At 36.9% G+C, this 26,405-nt stretch overlaps 1 protein-coding gene across 11 annotated transcripts in view; it reads left to right on the top strand.

Moving 5' to 3' along the window:
* Nbea (neurobeachin) overlaps positions 1-26,405 on the top strand; it is a 576,469-nt gene that overhangs the window by 219,535 nt on the left and 330,529 nt on the right. For 7 of the 11 annotated variants that reach the window (XR_015665447.1, NM_001427608.1, XM_087626787.1 and 4 more), the window contains 3 exon segments: positions 6,086-6,524; positions 16,336-16,490; positions 18,907-19,033. Coding sequence is in view for 10 of the 11 variants with exons in the window: in NM_001427608.1 (NP_001414537.1) it covers positions 6,086-6,524; positions 16,336-16,490; positions 18,907-19,033 (721 nt within the window). In the remaining variant the exon portion in view is untranslated. 11 annotated transcript variants of the gene reach the window in all.

Raw genomic sequence — 26,405 nt, 5'->3', positions numbered from 1 at the left:
GACCAACGGAACAGAATTGAAGACCCAGAAATGAACCCACACACCTATGGTCACTTGATTTTTGACAAATGAGCCAAAACCATCCATTGGAAAAAAGATAGCATTTTCAGCAAATGGTGCTGGTTCAACTGGAGGTCAACATGTAGAAGAATGCAGATCGATCCATGCTTATCACCCTGTACAAAGCTTAAGTCCAAGTGGATCAAGGACCTCCACATCAAACCAGATACACTCAAACTAATAGAAGAAAAAGTGGGGAAGCATCTCGAACACATGGGCACTGGAGAAAATTTCCTGAACAAAACACCAATTATTATCAGGGTAATTATTAAGTCAGGAAACAAAAGTAAATAAGTCCTGGATGAAAGTACAAGACTGTCCTAATTTCCAAGGCTGCATTCTTCATGTTATTGAAATCAAATGCATTAAAATATGCCTGACTTTTCACCAGTTTTTACAGTACTTTATTATTAATTTTAATGGTTGCTTCCTAAACATTAAAAAATATTTAAAGTACAAGATACAAGGCAAGACAAAAGAAAAAGGGAAAGGGAATTTGTAATAAGTACTATTTAGATAATTGATTGAAGAAGTAGAAATTGCAACTACATTAAATGTTAATTTTTAAATGTAACTTGGAGGTGAACCTTGACTTTGCAATACACTGACTTTCCAGAAGTGTCTGAGCACTGGCAGAAATGACTAAAATAAACTCCCAAGTGTCTTACAAACTAATAATAGATGGAAAAAGACCCAAAGAGAAAATTTCGGGAGTTCTTACAAGAAAGCAGACTGAAGAATGATTTACTTTTCACTTCTGCCATCTGCTTTCCCCAGTTGTGAAGTAGACTTGGAAAGCAGAGGCCAGGCAGCCCTTGTGTTCAGTTGAGGTTCTGAGAAGCAGGCTTGAGTAGCCACTGCAGAAGGGTAAGGTTTGTAGTTCTTAGAGCACTGAGGATTCTGGGATGGTGAGAAGAATCTGAATTTCTCCACTCATGATTGACCTGCTTCAAAGGCTGGGTAGAGGTAAAAGCTCTGTTACTACATCTGTTGGAAGCATCATTAGTAATTCCTTTGCATTGTTACTACTATCAGCTACAGTTTGTCACAGCAGTAGCAAGCACAACAACATTACCATTACCCCCAACAACAAAATTACCTCTTTAACCTTTTAAAAAGAATGTCTAGGAATGAGGTCCATATAAGTGGCTCAGCAGGACCTAGTCTCTTCTCCACTGACCTTAATGGCATTGCACACTTAGGAGTGCAGGCAGACTGCCCACACAGACAGCCAGAGGCTATAGAGAATAGTAGGTGATAAAGGTTTTCAAGACTTCTAAGACCATGTCTGCACCATGTAGATTACTACAAGCATAGTTGAGCAGAAACTTTTTTGACTGTTGATGACAAATACATTTTATAATATTAATTCCAAAAGCCAATAGAGTCACAACAGACTATGTTGAATGGGTTTGTTTTTCCAGCTCTCCATGCTGTTTAAAATCTCTTAAATTAAAAACTCTGAGATAAAGAACAGAAACATATCATTATAGACAGTACAGAAAGTAGTACAGAAAATTCTACTAATCAAGCCTGGATATTTCACACATGTTTTAAATAGGCAGTTATGGGTATGTGAAAACAATTACATGGAATATCTTGTGAAAAATTTGAAAGTATGATGATAATGTCTCAATAGTGTGTTATGGGGTTGAGAGTATCACAAATAAAACTATAAGTTGAAATTATAGTAACTAGAATGAGATGCTCAGTAGAGAAATTCAGAAGGTTTGAGCTCAGAACAGGAAGAATTAGCATATTTGATGTTAGGCCACTGGTGACTGTCCAGATCAAGGGACGTCTCAGGGACTTCAAATATTATGAAGGGAACCAACGAGCAGGTGATAAGTCTTGCAAGGGAGGATTGGGAAAGAAAGGGACAGTTAACAAACTGGGAAAAGGAGTTTGGAAGAAATAATGACCTGCATAAAATCTTCAGTGCACTCTAAATAGAATAAAATTATTATAACACATACCTAGGCGGGGCAGTGTGGCCACAGCACTGACAGGTTTCTTAATTTGTGATTGCATCATCTCAGTTTGTCTCTTATGGCTCTATTGCTCATTAATAATTTGGATTCCCATAGCTGTATTCTTTTGATGTCTTTACTATAGGAAACAATTGTGGGTATTTATTTTACAGCCGCACTGTATTGAGACTGAAAGTAGAGAGTTTGGAAATTCTCCTCATGTAGGGAGTTTGGAAAATAGCAAGTTCAGTTCTTTAATGCCACACATATTGCAACCATTTTGAAATGGTAATTTTGAGCGAAGGCTGTAATGAATAACGTAAGCTTGTAAATCACATGTCATTTGATGAAAATATATATATATATATTCAGGATACTTTAGGTGAATTCATTTCATTCAATGAAAAATAATTAAGAGGCATCTGGCATCCAACTGTCTGTTTCAGACAAGCTCACTCAGTCTAGTAACATTTCTGCTTTGTGTGTTGGTTGCCCTATTGACTATAAAATCTAATGAGAGCTATTGAAAACTCGCATATGCCCCTAACTTTCTATTAAAGTCATTGTATTAAATCCTTAGAGTGTATAAAAAACTGGAAGCTGCACTATGGTGCCAACTGAAAACCTGTTATTTAAGGGGTTTTAAGATACAATGAGAGATTAATTTGTGTGGTAATCTTGTTCTCCATTAATCATTACTCTTACAGTGTTTCTATAAAGCATTTGTTTTCCTTCTATGTAACATGGTCAAGTATGCTTTAAAATACTTGTGTAGAATTTCTATTAAAATTTAAAAGTCACTACACTTTTAAAAATCATTCAGATTTGTAAATAAAGCTATAACTTTTTATTGATATGTAAACATTTTATGAGCTTTTAAAAATATTTTAGTATTGACGGTTGATGGGGTTTTAATCGAAAATTCATAAAATTTCACCTTAACTTGGAACTCATCACTTATATTGAGTTCTAAGTATCTTATAATGCTTATTGAATGTCAGCTAGCAGAGCAGATGAGAGAGAAACAGTTGATGTAAACAACATGTAGCTGTGGAACCAGAGTGGTGGGCAGCTCAGGAAGTACTTTCTGCAGTCTGTGAGGAACAGATTTCAAACTCCAGCACCCACAAGCAAGACCATCCAGAAAGGTCTGTAACCCCAGCTATGAGGAATCTGACTTCCTCTCTGGCCACCTTAGCGGCCAAATAAACCTTTTCCCTCTAAGTTGCTTTTGGCTGAATTGTTTGACCACAGTAATGTTAAACTTGATTAAAACATAATATCCCTTTTCTCATAGGTCTAAATCAAAATTTTATATGCACCACAAACATGAGTAAATTAATTAGTAAATAAATAAATCTTGCGGGTGGTAATTTAGGAACCACAAAGTGAAGATGTGGTTTTGTGGGTAATTTTACTGGAGAAATATTTATCTGTTGGTCTGAGATAAATTATTAGTTTAAAATTTATATGTAGTTTTTAATGCAAAACATACCATAATATGGTTGACTATAATACTAGTGTAAGGCCAAAACTCTGAACCACATCTGTAAGTCTGTAAATTCAGGCCAAAAACCAGAGTATACTCTCTTAATTTTTAATAATTTTTTGATGGTTAAACTGTGAGGTAAAATTGGCCATGTAAGTAACTTTCCCTGGCATTGTAGTGTTGTTGTGGTTGGTTTTGGAAGTTCCTTCATTCACTTTTAATGTCTGTTCTTTGTATGGAAATGACATAACTGATTTTCAGTGCTCTCTTGGTATTTTGCTGCAGTTGAATGGCTTCAGCCACCTTCTCTCCTAACTCTATATCCCTAAGTTACATATCCGCTTCCAAAATCTACTATCAAGATGGTGTGGATATTACCAGAATCTATGGCTTTTTTCATGGTTTCTAGACATAAGTATTCAGAAATTCTGTAGACTCAAATGATCAAAAATAAAATTGTATCTTCTGAACCATAGTCCTATTCTCAGGGTTTTATCAGAGGTTTATTATCATGCTTTATTCTTCTTATAATCTATATTCCAAAAATATCTTGATTTATATCTTCCTTATTTCTAATGCTACAATTTTTAATTTTAGTCTTTTTCTTACAGGGTTTTATTTTTGTTAAAGGTTTAGCTATGGTTTTCCCTGGTGTTTCTCCTGATACTGTTGAGATTGCATTCTCAACACTAATACAATTCTTTTAATTTTTAATCTTTGAATAATATGAGTATATTTTATTTTGCTTCTTTTGTGTTTGAATGAATATTCTTTCCCTAATTTTCAGATTAATAATTTTTAATTCTTTAAAACTTAGCAAATAAATAGGCAAAACTAAACCTACTTAATAAATATAATGACTATATTGTAACATTACATTATATCTATATAGAGAGAGTCTATTTAAATGTTAAATTAATAAAAAATGTTAAGTTTTTCTGATTTAGAACATAGCCTTCAGTATAAGTCAAATCAAAATAAAAGAGGATAATAGTTTCTTAGCCTCTTGAAGTATGGCAAAATGACTCTGAAATTAATGTGGAATAGTTAATAAAATCACGTTTGTGCCTTAGTGCTCTTCTGCATTCACAAGATTAGCAACTATTTAACCACATACCCAAGAGCTGAGCCTGTCACTACAAACCTTTGCATGACTGTTCACCTTCATGTGTGGAAAAGCTCGCTACAGTTGAAGAAGCATCGCTCTGTGTTTGTTTGCTGGTCTCATGGGAGGTGTCCTAAGCTGGGTGCTCATATCTGGGTTGTAGTTCTCTGTTTAATTTCTTACCAACATAACCTTTTAAAATACATAAACAAACAATAATACCTACCTATACTGTAAATAATCATGTATATCCTCATAACACCTTATTTTTCATCTTCAAAATGATTGTAAGTTATGCCAGGATGTGGTGGTACACATATTTAATTGCAGCACCTAGGAGGCAGAGCAGGTGGATTTCTGCATTCAAGGTTAGCCTGATCTACAGAGTGAGTTCCAGGACAGCCAGGAGTACCAAAAAACAAAACAAAACAACAACAACAAAAAAGACTAAAGACTGTTATGTGTCTGCTGTGTGTGTGTATGTGTGTGTGTGTGTAACTAAGATCAAGTACATTTTCCAATACTGTTTAGAATTTGATAACATATTCTAAGGAAGACTTTATTTTAACTTTTGTGTAATTGGAATTGAACCTTTTAAAAGTATTTATTTATATCCCACTCACTGAGTGTGTGTGTTTTCTGCTTCTGCACCTGTAGTACACTCTCATACTTGACATACTGTAGGTGTAGAGGTAAGAGGACAGCTTCCAGGAGTTGCTTATCTCTGTCTATTATATGAGTTCCGGGGATCAAATTTAGGTTATCAGACTTGTTGTCAAACACTTTTATTTATTGAATCATCGTTCGGGACCAGATTTGACAATTTAAAGATATTTTTCTTTTCATCCATTTTGATTAGAAGCATATACACAGTTCCTGTGCAAAAATAAACATTTAGCTCTTACAAGTGGAAATTAATATTTAATGCATAAAAATTAGCAAGAATTTCTAAAATAATTTAAAATAAAGGTAAAGGTAGGCTAATTTCTTTTGGCACACTGGTATATTTAAGGAATATATCCTTTTGAAATAAACACTTTACAAATTTTGCATTTAAAAATTCACAATTTTATGTGTGATTTGAGAAATATGTCTTGAGGTAATTTAAGTATTTTGGAAATTTCTTTATTAAAATACCAAAAAAGGTATTTAAAATTACTTTGTTTTTTTTTTAAGTACAATGATAATTTTTAAGGAAAGAACAGGATTCTTTTTCTTGCGTGTTGCTTGAGAGCAGCAAATGGACAGTGGTGAAGGTGATGAGATGTTGTTGATTGCTTTTATGTTCTTAAAGACATGGTTTAGGATAACCTCAGAGCGTTTTATAAAGAGAGGGGATTGTGTTGATGTGTCCTGAACAAAATGGTTGGGCTGTACATGTTCAGTTATAACCATGCAAGTTTCATTTGCTTCTTCCGTGCACACAAAACCTTTTAATCAGATCAATATCTTTCATTACAGAAACACCCGCTACATTTCCTGACACTATAAAGGAGAAGGAAACACCAACCCCTGGTGAAGATATTCAGCTAGAAAGTTCAGTTCCCCACACAGATTCCGGAATGGGAGAGGAGCAAGTGGCTAGCATCCTGGATGGGGCAGAGCTAGAGACTGCTGCAGGTCCTGATGCAATGAGTGAACTTTTATCCACTCTGTCATCTGAAGTAAAGAAATCACAGGAAAGCTTAACTGAACATCCCAGTGAAATGCTGAAACCTGCACCATCCATATCTAGCATTAGTCAAACCAAAGGCATTAATGTCAAGGAGATACTAAAGAGTCTTGTGGCTGCCCCGGTTGAGATTGCTGAATGTGGTCCAGAGCCTATTCCATACCCAGACCCAGCACTGAAGAGAGAAGCACATGCTATTCTTCCTATGCAGTTCCATTCCTTTGACAGGTATGTACTGACCTTCTAATACTCAGGGTCATATGCATAGTAAGCTCTGTAAATTTACAAGACAGTAGGAGGGAGGGTCTCAAGAACGCTGCATTTATGAATGTTGATGCTTACAAGGTGTCAAAGCACTAATCTGCAGGATCAAGTCTGGGATGAGGCATGATGTGGTAAGTAGCACATCACACTGGACATAGTGACACAGATTAGAATCATAGAGCATCAGATTAGAATCTACCACTGCAAAGTGATCACACACTGGAGAATCTCTTTTTCTCTTCTGCTTTACTTTTCTCCACATGAAATGGATAGGATAACTCTCTTCAAAATGAATTCTGATCCTCAAATTCTATTATACTATTATAAGATATTGTAATAATTATTAAACATTAAGTCACTTCCTTTAAGTAGCCACAATTAATTTTAATTCTAAAGTGATCTTTATTGAAAAATACAAAAAAAAGATTTGTATTTTTGGTTGTAAAAAAAGATTGAAATTCTGTCATCAGTATAAAAGGTTTAGATATTTGAAAATAAGTTTTCCTGAAAGTCATTTCTGACTCAACTTAGAACCTGGCCAATGTATCTATATTTATATGTAAAATCATTCAAAAAATTGAAAGCAGCTGATTTCTTTTTTAATCCATTTTATATGCAATTAAAGTAGCTGAAAGAATCAAAATAAAATGATAGACATATAAAGAATTAATTGCATTTTAATATATCTTACAATTTGAATCAAGTGTAGCCTCAGAAAAATACTACAGGCATTCACTAATTACCAACAAGATTGCTCGAGTATTGGTTTTGCTAAATAGTTTAAATTATGTTTGTATGTTGATATGTAAACCTAAGAAGGTATAGGTTTACATATGGACTACTTGTTATTGATATTTAAAACATACCTTCGGGGCTGGGGATTTAGCTTAGTGGTAGAGCGCTTGCCTGGCAAGCGCAAGATCCTGGATTCAGTCCTCACCTCTGAGGAAAAAACAAAAACCAAAAAAAACAAAAAAACAAAAAAAAAACAAAAAAAAAACAAAAAACATATCTTCATATCAAAAATTTGTGTGTGAGAGATATTATTGATAAGCAAGTACTGTCAACTTTAGTGATAAAGATTTAATTTAGGAATGAGTGTTCTTAAGCTAAAATATTAAGATTAATATATAGGCAAAGAAAAAGTATTATTAAGGTATTACTGAATAGTTAAGTGATGTAACTTTCACAAATAGTCATATAAAATGAGTACTAAAAGTTTCTAAGAAGAAATTAGGCTCATTATAAGACTATGAAATGTAGAAAATGCTTTTATGTTCTGAGAAGTCTTGATTAAATAGTTTTTAATTCTGTTTTCTCATTTTTATTCAAATGGTGATTGTTCCTTCTGGATTTCATCTTATATCTCTATTTCACATGTCCAATTTATGTTTATAGGATATGAGTGTGTTTATGCCTGTGACTTTGTATCAACCTATGCCTTTCTCTGTGTGCACATAAGATTATTACTGTCTATATATAAAATAACACAAATTAATAAGCTAATTGAAGTTGTCTAGTTTAATTTTAAATTATATCTTTACACTTTTGTCAAAATACAAACGAATGAATTCAAGTAATTATGGAGATTTGCAGAAGAGATTTCAGGATAATTAAGCAAAATATTTTTATGTTGATATGGATTTTTATTCAGATTTTTTTATTAAAACTTACAAATGTCACCTTAATGACCACTATTCTTAGCTACATGGCATTTATACTTTTCAGAATGTTATTTTGAAACACTAGGACTTTTCCTGTGTTCTGGTAGCATTTGTGCAAAGTGCAGTAGGAGCGAAATCATTATTCTAGATTGTTAACTAGTTAGAACGCAATGGAAAAGCACAAAGCATGTTTTTCATGTTTTTATTCTTTTGAGGAAGAGTCTCGGTGTAGTTAATATATGCAGTAGCTCAAGTCCTAGCAAATGTAAATGATGAGGTGATATTGATGAAAGGAGGGGATTGAGGTCTCAGGGGCACTGATGACGGATTGAACAGAAGCGGCCTTGCGCTACGCGTAACTCAAGTCTGTCGTCTTCACTACTCAAAGCCATAATGGGAGGTGGCAGTCTGAAATGAGTTGCCACGGCGAGGAGTATTATTTTTGAAATGCTTTCACACAAATCACTAGGCCCTGCATACAACTTAGTTTCATGCTTTAATGTCATCAGGAGGCACAAATTGGTGTGTCTAATTGTTTGCCACCTGCCAGCAAAATGAGCTGCCAGCCAGCCAGACGGGTTTGATTGTCTGTCAGCCACTCAATAGATTGAGAGTGACAACATCAAAAATTTAACTTCAAACTCTGAAGCTTTGAGCAGCTTTGCAGAGACATCATCCCCACAAGAACTCCTGGACTGCTACATTTTCAGTTCTATTTCCAGTATAGTGCTAACATTTACCTTGTCTGTCCTAAGGTAGCTAGCTATAATTGCATAATGAGGTATATAAACATATTTCTGAAACACTAAAGTCTGAAGTACAAGTTATGACAAATCTTTTAACAATAGATTGTATTCCTTGAAAAATGGGATCCAAGATGACAGCCGAAAGTTCAGAAAGCTCCCAGTGACAAACAGAATTACCCAAGGCTTCTTCTATATATAAACTATTTGGGTTTACTTTTAGTCAACAAAACTGTAAACTGGGTTGCTCAGCTCTTTAACTACTACTATGTAATTGTACTGGAAATCACAATCAAGTGCTTAGAGGTCTGTTGCAGTCGGTGCAGCAATGCGTTTCTTAGGCTTACTTTAGACTGTAAGTTTGAAAATGACTTGCATAAACAGTTGTAGAGACTGACGTTTGCTTCGCTCATCTACACTTGTCTCTTCCCACTTAGGATGGAATGGTGGAGAATTTTGTTCTTTTAAAGTTTATAATTTTTAATATGTAAATAGCAACATCAAATTTTAGAAATGTGTAGGTCTAATAAAACAAACTTATTCTTGGAATTTAATATTTCCTTAAATTGTTTATGGTATTCTTTATATGGATGTTTTTATCTACATGTACAGTAAGTGCTGGTTCCTTTTATTTTCTCGTTGTATCAGTGAAGATTTAAAAACTTGTCTTTGATTGCACTCAATTACCAAAAGGTATATTTCTCAAACCACCTTTCACTAGGCACAGTGTGTATAGAGATTGCACAAAATTTTTACTATTGAATGAAAATGTTATGATGATTTTGTTTCTAACAGCCATCTGGAAATCAGAATAGCAAGTTACTAAATTCTCAAGCAAACAACACTGCATCTTTGGTAGAGTTACTGGTAGGCCATGGTTTGTTAATAGTTCTCAGTACTGCTCCACTGTCAGCTGTTATCCAAATCCGCAGTAAGGCTTTGGCCCCACCTACCTTCTTTAGTAGCTGAAATTAAACTCTGCATTATACACATTTCTCTTGGGAGGATAATAAATGAAAAAAACTTTGGTTGCTGATACATTTTTATTGCTACTCTTCTTTCAGAAATTGTTATAAATTTAGGCTATTATAGAAAGCTTGCAATTGTATGGCTTCCTTGACTAACAGAAGTCAAATCAGTTGATAATATATATATCTTGTTTTACAAAAATGTTTAGAGTTCAAATCAATATAGTCAAGCAAACTAATAATATATTTTTCCTCACTTTTTAATATTTTTGCCTCCAACTTGTTTTCTTTTCTAAAGACATAAACATCCCTGAAATAAATCTGTGGCTAAAATAAGTAAGGCCAAATAAACACTTTATTTAAAATTTTCTATTTTGAACAGAGTATAAGCTTAGTGATGCACTGTATTCTCACTTCGTTAGGTTTGTAACATTGGCTTTAATGCTCAAAAGAAAAATACAAACCATATATCTAATAAAGAAATGTTCACAAGTAGATCTTCCTTCTTTAAGCACAGAACTAAGATTGTTTTTAAAAAGTATAATTATTGTGCTGGTGTTGTGTTTCTGCTTCTTTGTTGCAGGGTCTATTTTGATTATATCATTTGAAAGACAAAAATAAATATTTTGAAAATGAATTCTAAACCTGCCAGCTTTTACTAGTCCAATTTTCCATTGTAATTTCTCATTTGATCCTGCCTGGAGTGGACTGGGTGTGATGGATTTGACTGTGTAGCTGGACTCTGTGTTCCCTTGGTCTTTCCTGGTGTCTACAGAGAGTTTAAGTGAATTAAATGATGAATCTCTTTTCAATGGTGCATTGACAAACTACAACATGTACATTTTACTGGTAGTCTCCAGTACTTTATCAAGTATATAAGCATAGTAGATAAAGTATTCCATCAATAGCGTAGTGCTATCTTATGAAATTCAGTAAAGAGTTACAATTCCTGAACCATTTAGCACATTTTTTTACATGTAGTTTCTGTTTTTTACACAAGCCTTTTTGGACAAAGTGTGATTGTCTGGGAATGAATAATCCTGGCTACTACATGAACTCCATACAATCTGTTCTTCCTGTTCCTTCCCACTGTCCTCTCCATGTCCTGGGTCTCCACTATAGTCAAATCTCTGCATATTTATGCCAGAGACGTTTTCCCATTTTATTAATTTTCTTTGACAGTTTCATAGATTTGTTGAATCCATTCTGATTATTCTCACAGCCTGCCCTCCTTCCCCTCCCATCCCTGTCAACCACTCTCTCTTTACCAGTCCCTCTCCCAGATCCATGACTTTGGATTTTGTTTTATGGCCTATTAATTCAAGCAGACCATCTGTGAGGGCCCTGGAACTATCTGCTGGAGCCTGGTAGGCTCCCAGTGTATAGACACCCGAAGGCTGTGATTCCCCTGCTCCTCGAGTCTGACCATGGCACATAATCACGCAGTGCAGAGTAGCCCTCTGGCCCCAGCCTCCGCCGGTGCACTGTTCATGATCCCATTTCATGCACTCATTATTCTTGCTGAGAATTTGTGATTGCAATGGCTTTATCACAGCCTTTCCGCCCATCTCCTGCATCTGTGTTTGTCTCTACCCCATCGTCTCCATTTCCCCTGAACCTTGAAGTGGGAGGTGTCCATGTATTTAGAGCTCAGTGCTCCTCTGTCATTTATTCTTAGCACCCTGTACATCCATGAATCTCTGTTTCTTCTCAGTCACTGGAAAGTCTTCTCTGCTTAAAGCTGAGAGGAGTATTTGGTTGCATACAAACCTAAATATTTAAATGGCGCTTGGACATTGTTCCAACTTAGCTAAATGGCTGCATTCCATTCTCTTCTAGGGCCTGTTACTTCCTATGGGTCTTTAATAGGTTTTATAGTACCAGGCATAGATCCCCTTGTGTGGAGAGGACATCAGATTTACTTAGATAGAAATTATTTATCCTTATAGCAGCAATGCTATTATTTCACTAGTGAGCACATCTTGCCTGGTTGGCTCACCTCATGGTTTGTAGAGTTAACAAGCAGGCGAGACCATGAATATGTTTTCTCACCCAGCAATTTGGATAGCACTTAACCAGTACTGTAAAAGGTAGCCAGCAAAGAGGAAACTTCTAGTTCAGTTCCAGCTTGGTTTTTCTCCACCATGCAGCCAGTGTAGGTGATATATTATGTGATGAGGGTCTTATAATCCAGTTCTTATAAGCACCTGTGAGGAATGGCAAAAGCCTATATGGGTTTCTAAATCTTATCTTACAGAGCAACCCACTGAGCTCTCAACACTCACCGGCTTTTCTACTTAAAGGTCTAGTATGTACCACAATCTTTCCCAAAACACTGTCAGGTCTATGCCAGTAATACCCCACGATCCTGGTACCAGCTTTTATCTTTATGTTCTATTGCTGTGAAGAGACATAATCACTACAGCAACTCTTATCTCCCAACAAACAGCATGGTCAGGACTGTCCTATCAAACTCCTGGTATCACCTTGTCTTAGTTAGGGTTTCTATTGCTACCATGACAAAAAAATGCATTTTAGAGAGGAAAGTGTTTAATGGGGTTTCACTTCGATATCACAGTTCATCATCGAAGAAAGTCAAGACAGGATAGTCAAGCAGAGTAGGAACCTGGGTGCAAGAGCTGATGTAGAGGCCATGGACGGGTTCTGCTTACTACTCATGGATTAATCATCCTGCTTTCTGATAGAACCCAGCTCCATTTGCCCAAGGGTTGGCCCTCCTACAGTGGACCAACCCACCCACATCAATCACTAATTAAGAAAATGCCCCACAGGCTTGCCCATTGATAGCCATTGATATCTTAGGGAGGCATCTTCTCAATTGAGGCTTCCTCTCTGATGATTTCTGCTTGTGTCAAGTTGGCATAAAACTAGCTAGGACACTCCCATTCAGTCAGATGCCTTTTCATTTGATTGACTGTTTCATTCGTTGTACAGTAGGTTTTTAGTTTCATTGGGTCTCATTTATTGAGTCATTTTTATACCAATAGTTCTACCAATCCATAAACAGAAGGGATCTTTCTTCTAGTGTCTTCCTCAATTTCTTTCTTCAGAGATTTAAAGTTATTATTGGAGAAAACCTTCAAGTCCTTACGTAGTCTTACTCTTAGGTGGTGGTGTTGGCTATTGTGAAATGGAATTGTTTCCCCTGATTTTTTTTCTCAGCATCTTTACTATTGGTATACAGAATGAACATTGATTTCTGTGTGTTAATTTTGTTTCCTCATACTTGTTGAAAATGTTATTTAGTTCTAAGAGTGGTCTGGATAAATCTATATGGTCTCATATATAGAATTATATCAACAGCAAGCAAGATTTCTCTTAATCCTTCTCCTATTTGTATCTCTTCTCTTGTTTTCTCCTGTTTTACTGCTCTAACCAAGACTTTGTTATTTTGAAGCTGAGTCGGGTCTTTGCATAAGCTGGTCACTTTCTGCAGAGCGAGATATAACTGAGATTGTTAAGAGGTCCTGATAAAGGCAGGGGGTGGGTCTTGGGTTTCCAATGGGGAAAATAAAGGAAGAAGGCCCTAACTAGAAGTTAAGTTCATCATGGTGTACAATATTAAGAAACAAGAACAAAAAGCAAAACAGAGACCTACATGGCCTAGAGAGGAGAAATGATATATGTTTCTGGAGAAAGAAAGCAGGTGGCAGTCTCCAAAGAAGTGAGAAAGGTATTGCTGAGGGCAAGGTTGACAACATCCTAGGAAAAGTGGGAATGATATTAGGAGAGCTCCCTATCCAGCTTTGGGGTTGGAACAGGACTATGGTGATCTTAGTCATAAGAATTTTCAACTTTGTGATCCTAGGCAAACAATTTGATCATATTATCTAAAACAATTGTCTTCAAATATTTGTAAAGTTATTGATGAATTCAAATATCTATAAAATCAGTCAAACTTGCCTTTTTGTTTAAAAAAGTTGAACCCTTGCCACATAGTCATCCAAGCCATTTGAGCATACCTCCCATTGCAAGCTAGTTGCTAAGTACTGCATAGCTTTCTTGGGGCTGCTCGTCCTAACGTGATGTTTTCACATACATGGACACTATATTATTACACATCTTTAGATGTTTTAAAAGTTACTGCATCATATATATATATATATATATATATATATATATATATATCTTTGTCTTTTCAAGTTTCATAAGACCGTTTTCTTTTTGTTCTATTGTAAGTGTTCCTTTAACATATATTCTTTTTGTTACTGCTGAAATGCAAAGCCTCAAACTCCTTGTAGGTTTTTCACTTGTGTGGACAAGGGCAGAATGTCACAGGATAATAGCTTCTTTCAGGTTACATCAGACCCGGACTGCATCAGCACTTTCAAAGGCTGCATGGTTGTATCAGTAGCCTAAAGTGCAGTGATGATCTGTAATATGCAGTGTTGTGCCAGGCACTTTTGACAGGAGTTTTATGGAGTGCAAACGTCTGGAAATGTCATTGTAGTGGTGAAGAGAAATGAGTTGATAGAGACATGCCCTATCCCACACAGCTAGCAGTTGTCAGGTGTAGACCTCTAATCCAGGTTGGGATATTAGAGGATGTGCTCTCAGCTCTGTGTTTACCTAACCCAGTGGGATACTGGCTGGCTTCAAAATGCTGCAGTTGTTTGAGATTTTTGCGTGTTGTTTATCACAGAATTGTCATACTTAATTTTTATAATATTTCTTGTAGGTTCTGCACAGAATAAGATATTATGGATAAATGCTCCTAGATGCTACATAGAGTTTGTTACATGAAAGTTTGCCCATAATTAATAATGATGACAATGTGTTAGTCAAAAATCTGTGATGCTATTTCTCCTGCCATTTACAGCATTGCCAACCAACTCTGTGTGTGTGTGTGTGTGTGTGTGTGTGTGTGTGTGTGTGTGTGTGTGTGTGTGTGTGTTTTAGATGTTGATGTCAGTTATCTTCCTCAGTTGTTCTAGACTGGATTTTCTGAGACAAGGTTTGTCACTGGTCTTGAGCTCACTGATTTGCTTAAACTGGCTGTCTAGCAAACCCCAGGAATCCTCCTACCTCTGCCTCCCCAGTGCCCAGTGTTGGGCTTACTGCCTTGTTGAGTCAGGCATTGTACACAGCTGCAGTGGACCCCAGCTCACATCTTCCTGCTAGCACAGCAAATGCTTTATCAACTAAACCCAAGTTTCTTTATCATCAAAAAAATTTAAAGAAGCAGAAGAACATGAAATAATTTTACTAATTATTTTCAATTTAAGAATTGATAGGGGGCTGGAGAGATGGCTCAGTGGTTAGGAGCCCTGACTGCTCTTCCAGAGGTCCTGAGTTCAGTTCCCAGCAACTACATGGTGGCTCACAACCATCTGTAAAGAGATCTGATGCCCTCTTCTGGTGTATCTGAAGACAGCTACAGTGTACTTATATATAATAAATGAATAAATCTTAAAAAAAAAAAGAATTGATAGAATGCCAATAAAATAGCATGCTTTATATTATTCTTAATTCTAGAGAAAATTTTTGATGTAAACCAAATGTATTAGTATTTTCTCTCTTTTTCTTACCTTTATATTTTGAGAACTAGATATTTTAGATCTACTAGGTAGGAAGTTTCTTGTTAGAGAGTGATAATAGTTATTGATGAAGGAACTAAGAATCCAAGCTCTTCATTCCCTTGGTGTATCTTGCTATCTCACTTCATTTTTCAGCATCATATTTTTTACTTTGGCTGTTAATATTTATTTGTGTGTAGATAGATAGATAGATAGATAGATAGATAGATAGATAGATAGATAGATAGATAATTTTATGACAAATTTTAGCTTGCACCCACTTCCTGGAGATCTGAGGACTTTGGGGAGTCAGTTCTTTCCTTTCACCTCCTGGAGAGAGGGTCTTGTTTATGTTGCATAGCACATGACCTTCTGGGTGATTCTTCTGTCTTGACCTGCCATCTTGTCTCACAAGAGCTCAAAGTAGAGATGTTTGCCACCACCATCTGGCTTCTTTACTTGGGTTCCAGGGCTCATGTCCTCCAGCATATGAGGCAGACACTTTAGCCTAATAAACCATTGGTAGTCCAATTTTATGGCCTTTCTACATGTATGACAGCCTTTGTTTCTCTGATATGTGGTTATTTTTCATTTGTCATCTTAAAAGATTTACAAATCCCAGATTCTACACTAGTGTTTACCAAATATTTTCACATCAGACACTTCCTAGTCTTTGTTGAAATTCTGCATGTCTTTGATCAGTGAAGTTGAGTTTGCAAGTTAACAGTGTGGAGTGTCAGAGAAGGAAAGCAAAGACTGAGGGAGCTGAGCTGAGCTCCATGTTGCCTTTGTGTATCTGGTGTTCCACCATGGGGACAGGCTGAACCTAAAGTTTTCGTATTGTTTTCTCCCTTTCTTGGCAGGAGTGTGGTGGTGCCTGTAAAGAAGCCACCTCCAGGTAGTCTAGCTGTCACCACTGTGGGAGCCACTGCTGCAGGAAGTGGGCTGCCAACAGGCAGTACCTCAAGTATATTTGCTGCCCCTGGAGCTACACCAAAAAGTATGATTAACACGACAGGTATCGTCCTTATAGACTTTTGTGAAGCTTCATCCTTTTTTCTCTGTTTGCTGTATCTTCATTTTCCCATTTGATTTTAACAACCAAAAAGCCCAGATCATTTATGGTTAGTTTAGTCTTTAATGTGCTGTACCCTGTATGACAAGTTCTAAGAATTTGTCGCTGGCTCTAGGAAACAGCCACAGTGGTTGTCTCAAGAGCAGTACTGGTTTTTGTTTTGAGCTGTCTCAAAACACCATATTCTACTTTCAGGGTAAATCAAATGATTGGAATACATTTGGGGAACAACGGTGATATAGATACTGGAGAGTGACAGTGAACATGTGCTAGAATACTGATTTTTCTGACTGAACCCTAAGACGTAGCCATTGCTAAGTCCTTCAAGGAAAAGCAAAATTCCCTAAGCACCTTGATGATTGCAAGAACCTCAAGTTTATTAAAAGAGCATATAAATGACTATTACCTCACACTGAATTAATTTGATAATTATAACCTAAGAATATAAATTAATTCATTGTCCAGCTATTTTCTGATTCTAGAAACCACAAATTTCAAATCACTATAAAAATTTAAAGCCTGACTAAAATCTATCTGTCTTGTCTGTCTCTGCCGCTCTGTCTCCTCGTCCTCTCTTTCTCCCACTGTCTCTGTCTCTATCTCCTCTGTCTCCTCTCTCTGTCTCTCTGTCTCTGTCTCTCTGTCTCTCTGTCTCTGTCTCTCTGTCTCTCTGTCTCTGTCTCTCTGTCTCTGTCTCTGTCTCTCTGTCTCTGTCTCTCTCTGTCTCTGTCTCTCTCTCTGTCTCTGTCTCTCTGTCTCTGTCTCTATCTCCTCTGTCTCCTCTCTCTGTCTCTGTCTCTCTGTCTCTGTCTCTCTCTGTCTCTCTGTCTCTGTCTCTGTCTCTGTCTCTCTGTCTCTGTCTCTCTGTCTCTGTCTCTCTGTCTCTCTGTCTCTGTCTCTGTCTCTCTGTCTCTGTCTCTCTCTGTCTCTCTGTCTCTGTCTCTGTCTCTCTGTCTCTGTCTCTCTGTCTCTGTCTCTCTGTCTCTGTCTCTGTCTCTCTGTCTCTGTCTCTGTTTCTCTGTCTCTGTCTCTCTGTCTCTGTCTCTGTCCCTCTCATTTACAGAAATGTTCCTGTTGATTATTAGCTAAATCAATCCTTACCCAGATCTTTGTGATTCCATTTTAGGTCTTTATACAACGCAAGATGACCCTGACTTTTCTTCCCTGACTATAGTAGTCTTCTGTTCTCCAAACTGTATAGCCTTGAACGTCTCCACTTATTGTCATTATTAGATTCTTCCCATTTCTATTGATTTTTATAGCTCGTTTTTGTGCTTTCTGTATCTATCTTGTTTATCATGCCACCTGAGTCTGACATATGAACCACACATTTATGGGGTGTAGTAAGTAGAACACTCTCTTAAGCATGTGTACTTGTCTCAGTCAATGGGCAGCATTATGGCATTGTAAACTTTGTACAGTTTTTTTCAGTTTTAAAAATAATAAAGTATAGTAGAATCTATACTTAGTGATATCTAGTAAAGTCCTCATTTTTTCTTATGACTGCAGTGAAATGAAAAGATTAAATTAATTTTTGTCTTTGTATAAGGCATTATACTTAAGCTTCTATTTTAAAAATTAGTATTTGATGTGTAATGGTATAAGCTTTTTGATAGTACAGACTATATACTACTTAAAAATAAAACTTTCTCTTTGATACTTGATCATATATAAATAGACGTGTGAGCTGTGGTTACTGTTTAGATGTTGGCACATGGCTCTGTATAGCTGTCACAATAGACATCTAATGAGCAGCTCGCTCACTTTGTTGGAGATAGAACAAGGTCTAATACTTAGGAACACTGGCGGTCCCTCAGCTCCACAGCTCTCCAATGTACTCACATGTTACAGAGAAATCATTTTCACATCATTGGGGAGAACTCATTGTTTTAAAATCAAGTATGGTTGAACTCATGATAAGCCTTCTGAAGCAATCATTTCATCAAAGTCAGAATTTAATGCTGCAAAATGATAAAATTATGCTCCCAGAGCTCTGTAAATTATGCCTTAGATCATGAGGTCTAAGAATATTACAGCAAAGCAATAAAGGGGGTAAATTTTTCATATTTAAATTTACATTGTTTTATCAGCCTCACTTAATGTAGAATTTTTTCATGTGTTGATTTCTTTTATTTATACCCATTTGCACTATGTATTTTTGATAGATTAATATAAGTAAGTCAACTGGATTTTAATGTAATATACATGGAATTTATTAGTATGCTAATGATCAAATAATTTTAATTGTCAAATTCTTGTTGGAAATTTTGATATGTTTTTTAAAAATCAAATAGAAATGAAATAATTATATCGCTAAATAAATTTATATTTAAAACTAAAATTATTATCTTGGGTACAGGTGCTGTGGATTCAGGGTCCTCCTCCTCTTCCTCCTCTTCTAGTTTTGTTAATGGTGCTACCAGCAAAAATCTTCCAGCTGTACAAACCGTAGCCCCAATGCCAGAAGACTCAGCTGAGAACATGAGGTATGAATAGTGATTTGTTTCCTTTATTGTCTCTCTTTAAAACATGGTGAAATATTCGGTGGTAGGGTCACATGAGATAAATATTCTTGGAAATATCAGTTAGCTACATGCTCTTAATATCTTCATAACTCTGCCTAACAATGGCTCTTGGGGAAGTTACTAAAAGCCAATGTTCTATCTACAAATGCAAATTGGGGGTCTCAATTAATACTGCTTACAGAGCTTTTAATTCTTTGTTGTCCAGTACATACTAACACTCCAGCTATTGTTCAGATGTGTAAAGACAGCATGGTAGGAATCAATCATCTCTGATTAAAAACTGTTTAAACCAGGAACTTTGAAAATAAACCTGTGTAATTTTATGTGATCTGTACTATTGGACCTTGAATACTGAAGACAATATTTTGTTTATTGTTGTGAGTGGTGACTGGCAGAATGGACTGCCTGCCCCTCATTAGAAAGTTTATAGATTAGAATTTTCCAGTTTTTATCCATTCCAAATAATGCTGTTGTGTAAGTGATATCATGGGCATCTATTATTGTCTGGGTGCATGATGTGCTACTGTGCATATCTGTAAATGATTGCTGCCCAGCCTTTGCTTCTACTGTGAAAATACACTATGCCAAGTTATATGAGTTTACTGACTTGGTGGCTGAAAATAGAATTCCATTTCATTCTAACTTGGGCCATTTTTGCAACTTTTTGTACCAGTATTATTAGCAATATGGCCTGTCTTCACCAATAGACGATATGTATTTGGAGATTTTCACTTTATCAGTTTTTTCTTTCTTTTTCTTTTTTCTTTTTCTATTTTTGGGGGGGGGTGTTGTTTTGTTTTATTTTGGGCTTCATTGCCTTTTGTGTTGTAAAAGTCCTTTTTCCAGATCTTTCTTTCTTCTCTTAAAAACTTTTTTTTAAGTTTTTAAAGTTAATATGTTATTATTGGCTCTGTCATTAAGCATGAACCTTTTGATTGAATGTTGTATATTTTTTAAATACTTTATATACTGATGCAGAACCATGGGTCCATGTCTATTGAGGTGCATAATTGACTAGAATGGCTTTTGTGACAAGTGTATAAGAAGAACAGGGGTAGGAAGACAGCCAGCCCTCATTTGAAAACCTCTTTACACCATAATCTTCCACATCTGTCATAATCCACATCCCTATACTCTTGACTTGAGGTTCACAATCAGTTCTGCTCTGTCCGTACACCTACTAAACTGACAAAATGAGCTTCAGGTCTAATAATGACTGTAAGGGCTTGAGGAATTTCTTTGCCCGTTTCTCATGAGAGAGGTAGAATTGTTCTCAGTGTATCATTCTTTTAGAACTTTTGAATCATGGGTCAGAAATCCCTGTTAAAAGCAAATTTTGTATTACACAGAAAAGAGTCTTCCTCAGAAACTGTTTCTGCAGCAGCTTGGGCCTGTGCTTCTCTTTCACTGTTTTTATTTCCAAACCGTGAACATCATACAATCCTCTTAAAATTTAGTGTTTCTTAACTAATAGTTCTTAGCAGTGAGACTCATTTGTATAATATATAATTCTTAATATGTTTCTGATTGTATTCATTTTTTTCTTAGATTTTTTAACTGTCCAGTAATTGCCCTCCTCCTGGTCCGCCCTTCCACAGTTCCTCATCTCACTCCTCCTCCCCCTGTCTCCAAGAGGATGTCCTCTCCCCTCCCTTCTGCCAGGCTTCCCACTCCCTGGGGCCTCAAGACTTTAGAGGGTTAAACACTTCTCCCACTGAGGCCAGACCTGGCAGTCCTCTGCTGTATTGTGTTGGGGACCTCATACCAGCTAGTGTATGCTGCTTGGTTGGTGGCTCATTATCTGAGAGGTCTCAGAGACTGCTGATCTTCCAATGGGGTTGCCCTCCTCCTCAGCTTCTTCCAGCCTTTCCTTAATTCAACCACTGGGGTCCCTTATTTCAGTCCATTGGTTGGATGTAAGTATCTACCTCTGTCTCAGTTAGCTGCTTGTTGGGCCTCAGAGGGTAGTCATGCTAGGCTCCTGTCTGTAAGCACAACACAGCATCAGTAATAGTGGCAGGCCTTGGAGCCCCCCCCCCCCCTTGAGATGAATCCTAAGTTAATCACTGGACCTCCTTTCCCTCAGTCTTTTCTCCATTTTTGTCCCTACAATTCTTTCTCAAGTTAGCTTTCATTTCAACTTTATTGAGATTACTCGTTTATATTGCTGAAACTCAATAAAAGTGACTAGAATGTACATTTTAATGAGTTTTTCTAGTATATATTTTGGTAAAACCACATTGCAAGTTAAGAAGATAGAACATGTATTTGTTACTTCAGAAATTTTCAAATTCCTGTGCATAATTTACCCATCACTGCCAGCAGCATGTGCTTTCCAGCTTTTTTTTGAGATTTTACTTCAAGTGTAAAAGGATGGGATCATACAATGTGTACTGATTTTTGTTCTGCCTTCTTTTTTCACTTGGCTTATTGATTTGTTGATTATCTCTTTCTTTATTACTGTTCTATTCTTATCATCAAGTATTATTCCATTTTGTGACTCACGAGTGTTATCTGTTTGCTCCTTTAAAGACATTGGAGTTATTCCAATTGGTATATTATAAATAAAGATTTAGGAATGACTAAGTCTTAGGCTTCCCAACACATTTCTTTTCTGTTCAATAAACAACTAAGAATAAAATTGCTGGATGGATATTAAGTGTTTAAGGTCATGAGAAAATTCTAAGCCACTTTGCAAAGTGGCTGTCATTGCACTCTGGGGCAATGCATAGAGCGTCCTATGCGTGGCGTTTGTCAGTGCTTGCTGTTGTCACACGAGTATTTATAATAGTGGGATAACGCTGTTGTCACACGAGTATTTATAATAGTGGGATAACGCTGTTGTCACACGAGTATTTATAATAGTGGGATAACTATATCTCATTTGTTTCCAGTGCTCCTTAGTGGCTTTGTCTGTGTTTATGGGTCATGGAACTCCTGTCTTAAAAAGGTTTTCTTATACTGTGTAGGTGTTATCAGTCCACTCTGGTACTTGTCCTTGGTTAGCTACATTCTTACCGTGGTCTCACTCTCTAGACTGATAAGAGCAAGAACTTCCTCATATCCATGATTTCATTGTCTCACATAATCATCTCTCACGGTTTATGATTTCTATAATAGCTAAATTATCTTTATTAATCACTAAAATCTCGTGTTCTCCATTTTTTTCCTGTAATTTCCCAGTTGGTGGCTAGGTCCCGATCTGTTCCAGGCAGTTTTAGGTAAACAGCTGGGTAAATATTGAGGATTGCTCTTAAGTATATTAGTTCAATTTTTTTGTTTCTGTAAACAAACAAAATTGGTGATATATTTCATTATAGCCATAATTGATCCTTTAGGTTTGTGGACCATTAGTATTTACTACTGACTATTTCTGTTCATCATCAGTGCTGTTTGTCAGACGCTCCGATCTTACAGTTTTTATTGTAACATCTTGTACTTTTATGTGCCTTTAAAATATCTTCCATGTCTTTGATGTCTTCTGAGGTAGGATTTGTCTTTGATACTCCTTTCAGAATTTGTGAATTACAAGGCAAACAGACAGAGCCCAGCTAGGCTGAACCACTCGATGGAATTCCATTATATAGAGTTACAGCAAATGAAAGTAAATTATACAAGTAGAGGGCAAAGCAGCGACTCCTTTGCCAGTCATGGTAGGTGCCACTAAAATAGGAAGGACATTTGCTTTTGCATTTGTCACATGTACATAAGCAATTGAGTTTTGTCTATTGATTGTATAATAATTTATTTAAAATAATTTAATTTTTATTAATTATAATAAATTATTTAGAATTTTAAAATATTACCTAGTTGATCTATACTTTCTCTAGATTTCTTGTTGTTTTTCAGGATTACACCATTGGCAATTTTAGTGCTAGTAAAATGTGAAGGAGCCATAGCAAATGGCTAACGGTATAGGGTAATATCAAAGGACCAAATGATATTTATCTTTCCAGAAAAGTAATTCAGGTTTGTTTTTTGTTTGTTTTGTTTTGTTTTGTTTTGTTTTGTTTTGTTTTGTTTTTGACAACCAATGGAGATACACCTAATAGTGAGTGACCTTGATTCAGTAAAGATTGCAGCTCTTTTTATGGCCCAATGCTACTGTACAGTTAATTACTCTCTTCAAACCTCTGAACATTAGTAAAGAACTTTTGCTCAATGTCTCGGTCACTCAGATAACTCTTCAGAACATGTCTTTGAGAGAGGAGTGATAGAACGCACATCCACTTTCTTAGGATTCTTTTGTCATTCAGAGTCAGGATCCAGTGTTTGCTTTTTACTTTAGATTTTACATTCATGGATTTTAAAAGGATGCGATCAAACAATGTGTACTAGTTTTTGTCAGCCTTTTTTTCCACTTGAATTATTGATATATTGATTCACCCAGCTCTTTCCTTATGACTGTTCTATTTTTGTTTAGTGCCAAATCATATTTCATTTTGTGCCATTACCAAGCATGACTTGGTTAGGTTTTGTCCAGTTCTTTTACTTTTTTTCTCAAAACTGTCGTCTCACAAAGGACAAGGATCTAAGTTAGTTTTTTCTAACTAGTTGGTCATCCCACATTTGAAAGAGAGTTGTCAAAAATCACTTAGTTTTGAAAAACCAAACAACAACCAAAACCTACTGATTTCAGTTGAATTATATCCATTCATTCGATCTTTTATCATGAAAGATATATGAATATAATTCTCCAGGTATAACAAATTAGCATAGTTTGAACTTACTAGCTCACCATTTGAAGCCAGTGCAGCTCCTCCCTTGGTTTTGTTTTTCTTTTTTAAAACTTTTATTATTTTTTAATTTTAATTTTATTTTTATTTTAAATTAATCATCCCATTTGTTTGTTTTTCAGATGATCTCCCATTTCCCAGTTGCCCTTCCACAAACCCCCATCCCACATCCACTCTTTCTTCCCTTCCCCTTTGCCTCTGTGAAGGTATTACCCAACCCAGCCACCCTCTCTGGCCCCACTGCTCTAGCATCCCCCTGTGGTGAGGCATCAAACCTCCACAGGACCAAGGGCCTCCCCTCCCACTGATGACAAAGTCATCCTCTGCAGCATAGGTATCGGGAGCCTTGGATCCCTCCCTGTACACATCTCGGTTGGTGGTCTAGTCTCTGGGAGCACTGGGTGGTCTGACCAGCTGACATTGTTCTTCCTATTGGGTTGCAACCCCTCTCAGCTCCTCTAGTCCTTCTGCCAGCTCCACAGCCATGGTCCCTGAGCTCAATCTGATGGACAATGCCAAGCATCCCTGTATGCATTGGTTGGTTGTTGGCTGAACCTCCCAGGGACCAGCCACAGCAGGTTCCTGTCAGCAAGCACCTCTTGGCAGTAGAAATAGTGTTGAGGTTTGGTGTCTGCAGAGAAGATGGATCCCCAGGTGTGGGGGGTCCTCAGATGGCCCTTACTTCAGTCTCTGGTCCATTTTTTGTAGCTGTCTTTCCTTTGGACAGGAACATTTGTAGGTTAAAAACTTTGAGATGGGTGGGTGGTCCCATCCCTGGACTGGGGACCTTCCCTTTCTACTGGAAGTAATCTCTACAGGTTCTTTCTCCCCCTTTTTTGGGCATTTCAGCTAAAATCATCCCCATTGGGTCTTGGGAACCTCTTGCTTCCCTGGCTTCTGGGACCCTCAAGTGGCTCCCCCCAGTTCCTCATCCCCCACTGCTACATATTTTTATTCAATTTCCTGATCCTATGTACTTCTCTCCCATCCTCTCCAGTACCTGATACCCCCACCCTTATTTCCTCCTGCTCCTCTCTGCATCCCAGAGAGGATCCACTCCCTTCCATGATGATCCTCCTCCCACGTTAATGCAGGACTGAAGCATCCACACCTTGGTCTACCTTCCTCCTAAGCTCCATATGGTCTAAGTAGCTGGTAACTTGTACATTGTGAGCTTTGGCACTAATATCCATTTATCAATGAGTACATACTACGTGTGTTCTTTTGTCATTGGCTTACCTCCCTCAGGATGATACCTTCTAGTTCCATCCATTTGCCTGTCAATTTCATGAAATCATTGTTTTTAATCATTGCATAGTACTCCATTGTGTATATGTACCACGTTTTCTGTATCCAGCTTCTAGCTATTATAAATAAGTCTCCTATGAACATAGTGGAGTGTGCTTTTTTTGTTATATGTTGGACCATCTTTGGGTGTATATGCCCAGTAGTGGTGTATCTTGGTCTTCAGATAGAAATATTTCCAATTTTCTCAGTAATGGCCAGATTGATTTCCAAAGTGGCTTTGCCAGCTTGCATTCCCACTAGCAATGGAGGAGTGTTCCTCTTTCTCCACATCCTCGCCAGCATCTGCTGTCACCTGAGTTTTTGATCTTAGCCATTCTCACTGGTGTGAGGTGAAATCTCAGGGTCATTTTGATTTCCATTTCCCTGATGACGAAGGATGCTGAAAATTTCTCTAACTGCTTCTCAGCCATTCAAATTTCCTCAGTTGAGAATTCTGTTTAGCGCTGTACCCCATTTTTATAGTTATTTGGTTCTCTGGAGTCTTAACTTCTTGAGTTCTTTGTATATTTTGGATATCGACCCTCTATCAGATATAGGGTTGTGAAAGATCTTTTTCCAATCTGTAGGTCACCATTTTGTCGTATTGATAGTGTCCTATGCCTTACATAAACTTTGCAATTTTATAAGGTCCCATTTGTTGATTGTTTATCTCAGAGAATAAGCCATTGGTGTTCTATTCAGGAAAATCTCCCCTGTGCCCATGTAATTGAGGAGGCTCTTCCCCACATTCTTTTCTGTTAGACTGACCATATCTGGTTTTATGTGGAGGGCCTTGATACACTTGGACTTGAGCTTTGAATGATTTGCAGTCTTCTACATGCTGATCACCAGTTGAACCAGCACCATTTGTTCAAATCCCCCCACCCCCTCACTGGATAGCTTTAGCTTCTTCATCAGGTTCAAGTGACCACAGGTGTGTGGGGTCCTTTCTGGGTCATTGATCTACTTCCCTGTCTCTGTACCAATACCATGCAGTATTTTTTGCTGTTTTATTTTGTGTTTTTAATCACTATTGCTCTAAAGTACCTCTTGAGGTCAGGGATGCTGATTTCCTCAGAGGTTCTTTTATTGTTGAGAATAGTATTCTCTATCCTGCTTTTGTTTGTTTGTTTTTTGTTTGGTTTTTTTGTTATTCGAAATGAATTTGAGAATTGTTCTTTATAACTCTATAGAGAACTTAGTTGAAATTTGATGGATTGTATTGAATCTGCAGATTGTTTTCAGTAAGATGGGCATTTTTACTATATTAATCCTGCCAATCCATGAGCATGGGAGGTCTTTCCATGAAG

This window comes from Rattus norvegicus, chromosome 2 (assembly GCF_021556685.1).
Source record: "Rattus norvegicus strain SHRSP/BbbUtx chromosome 2, alternate assembly SHRSP_T2T, whole genome shotgun sequence".
NCBI lineage: Eukaryota > Metazoa > Chordata > Mammalia > Rodentia > Muridae > Rattus > Rattus norvegicus.
Note: the sequence above shows the minus strand (reverse complement) of the source record. Positions and strands in the feature narration are given on the sequence as shown.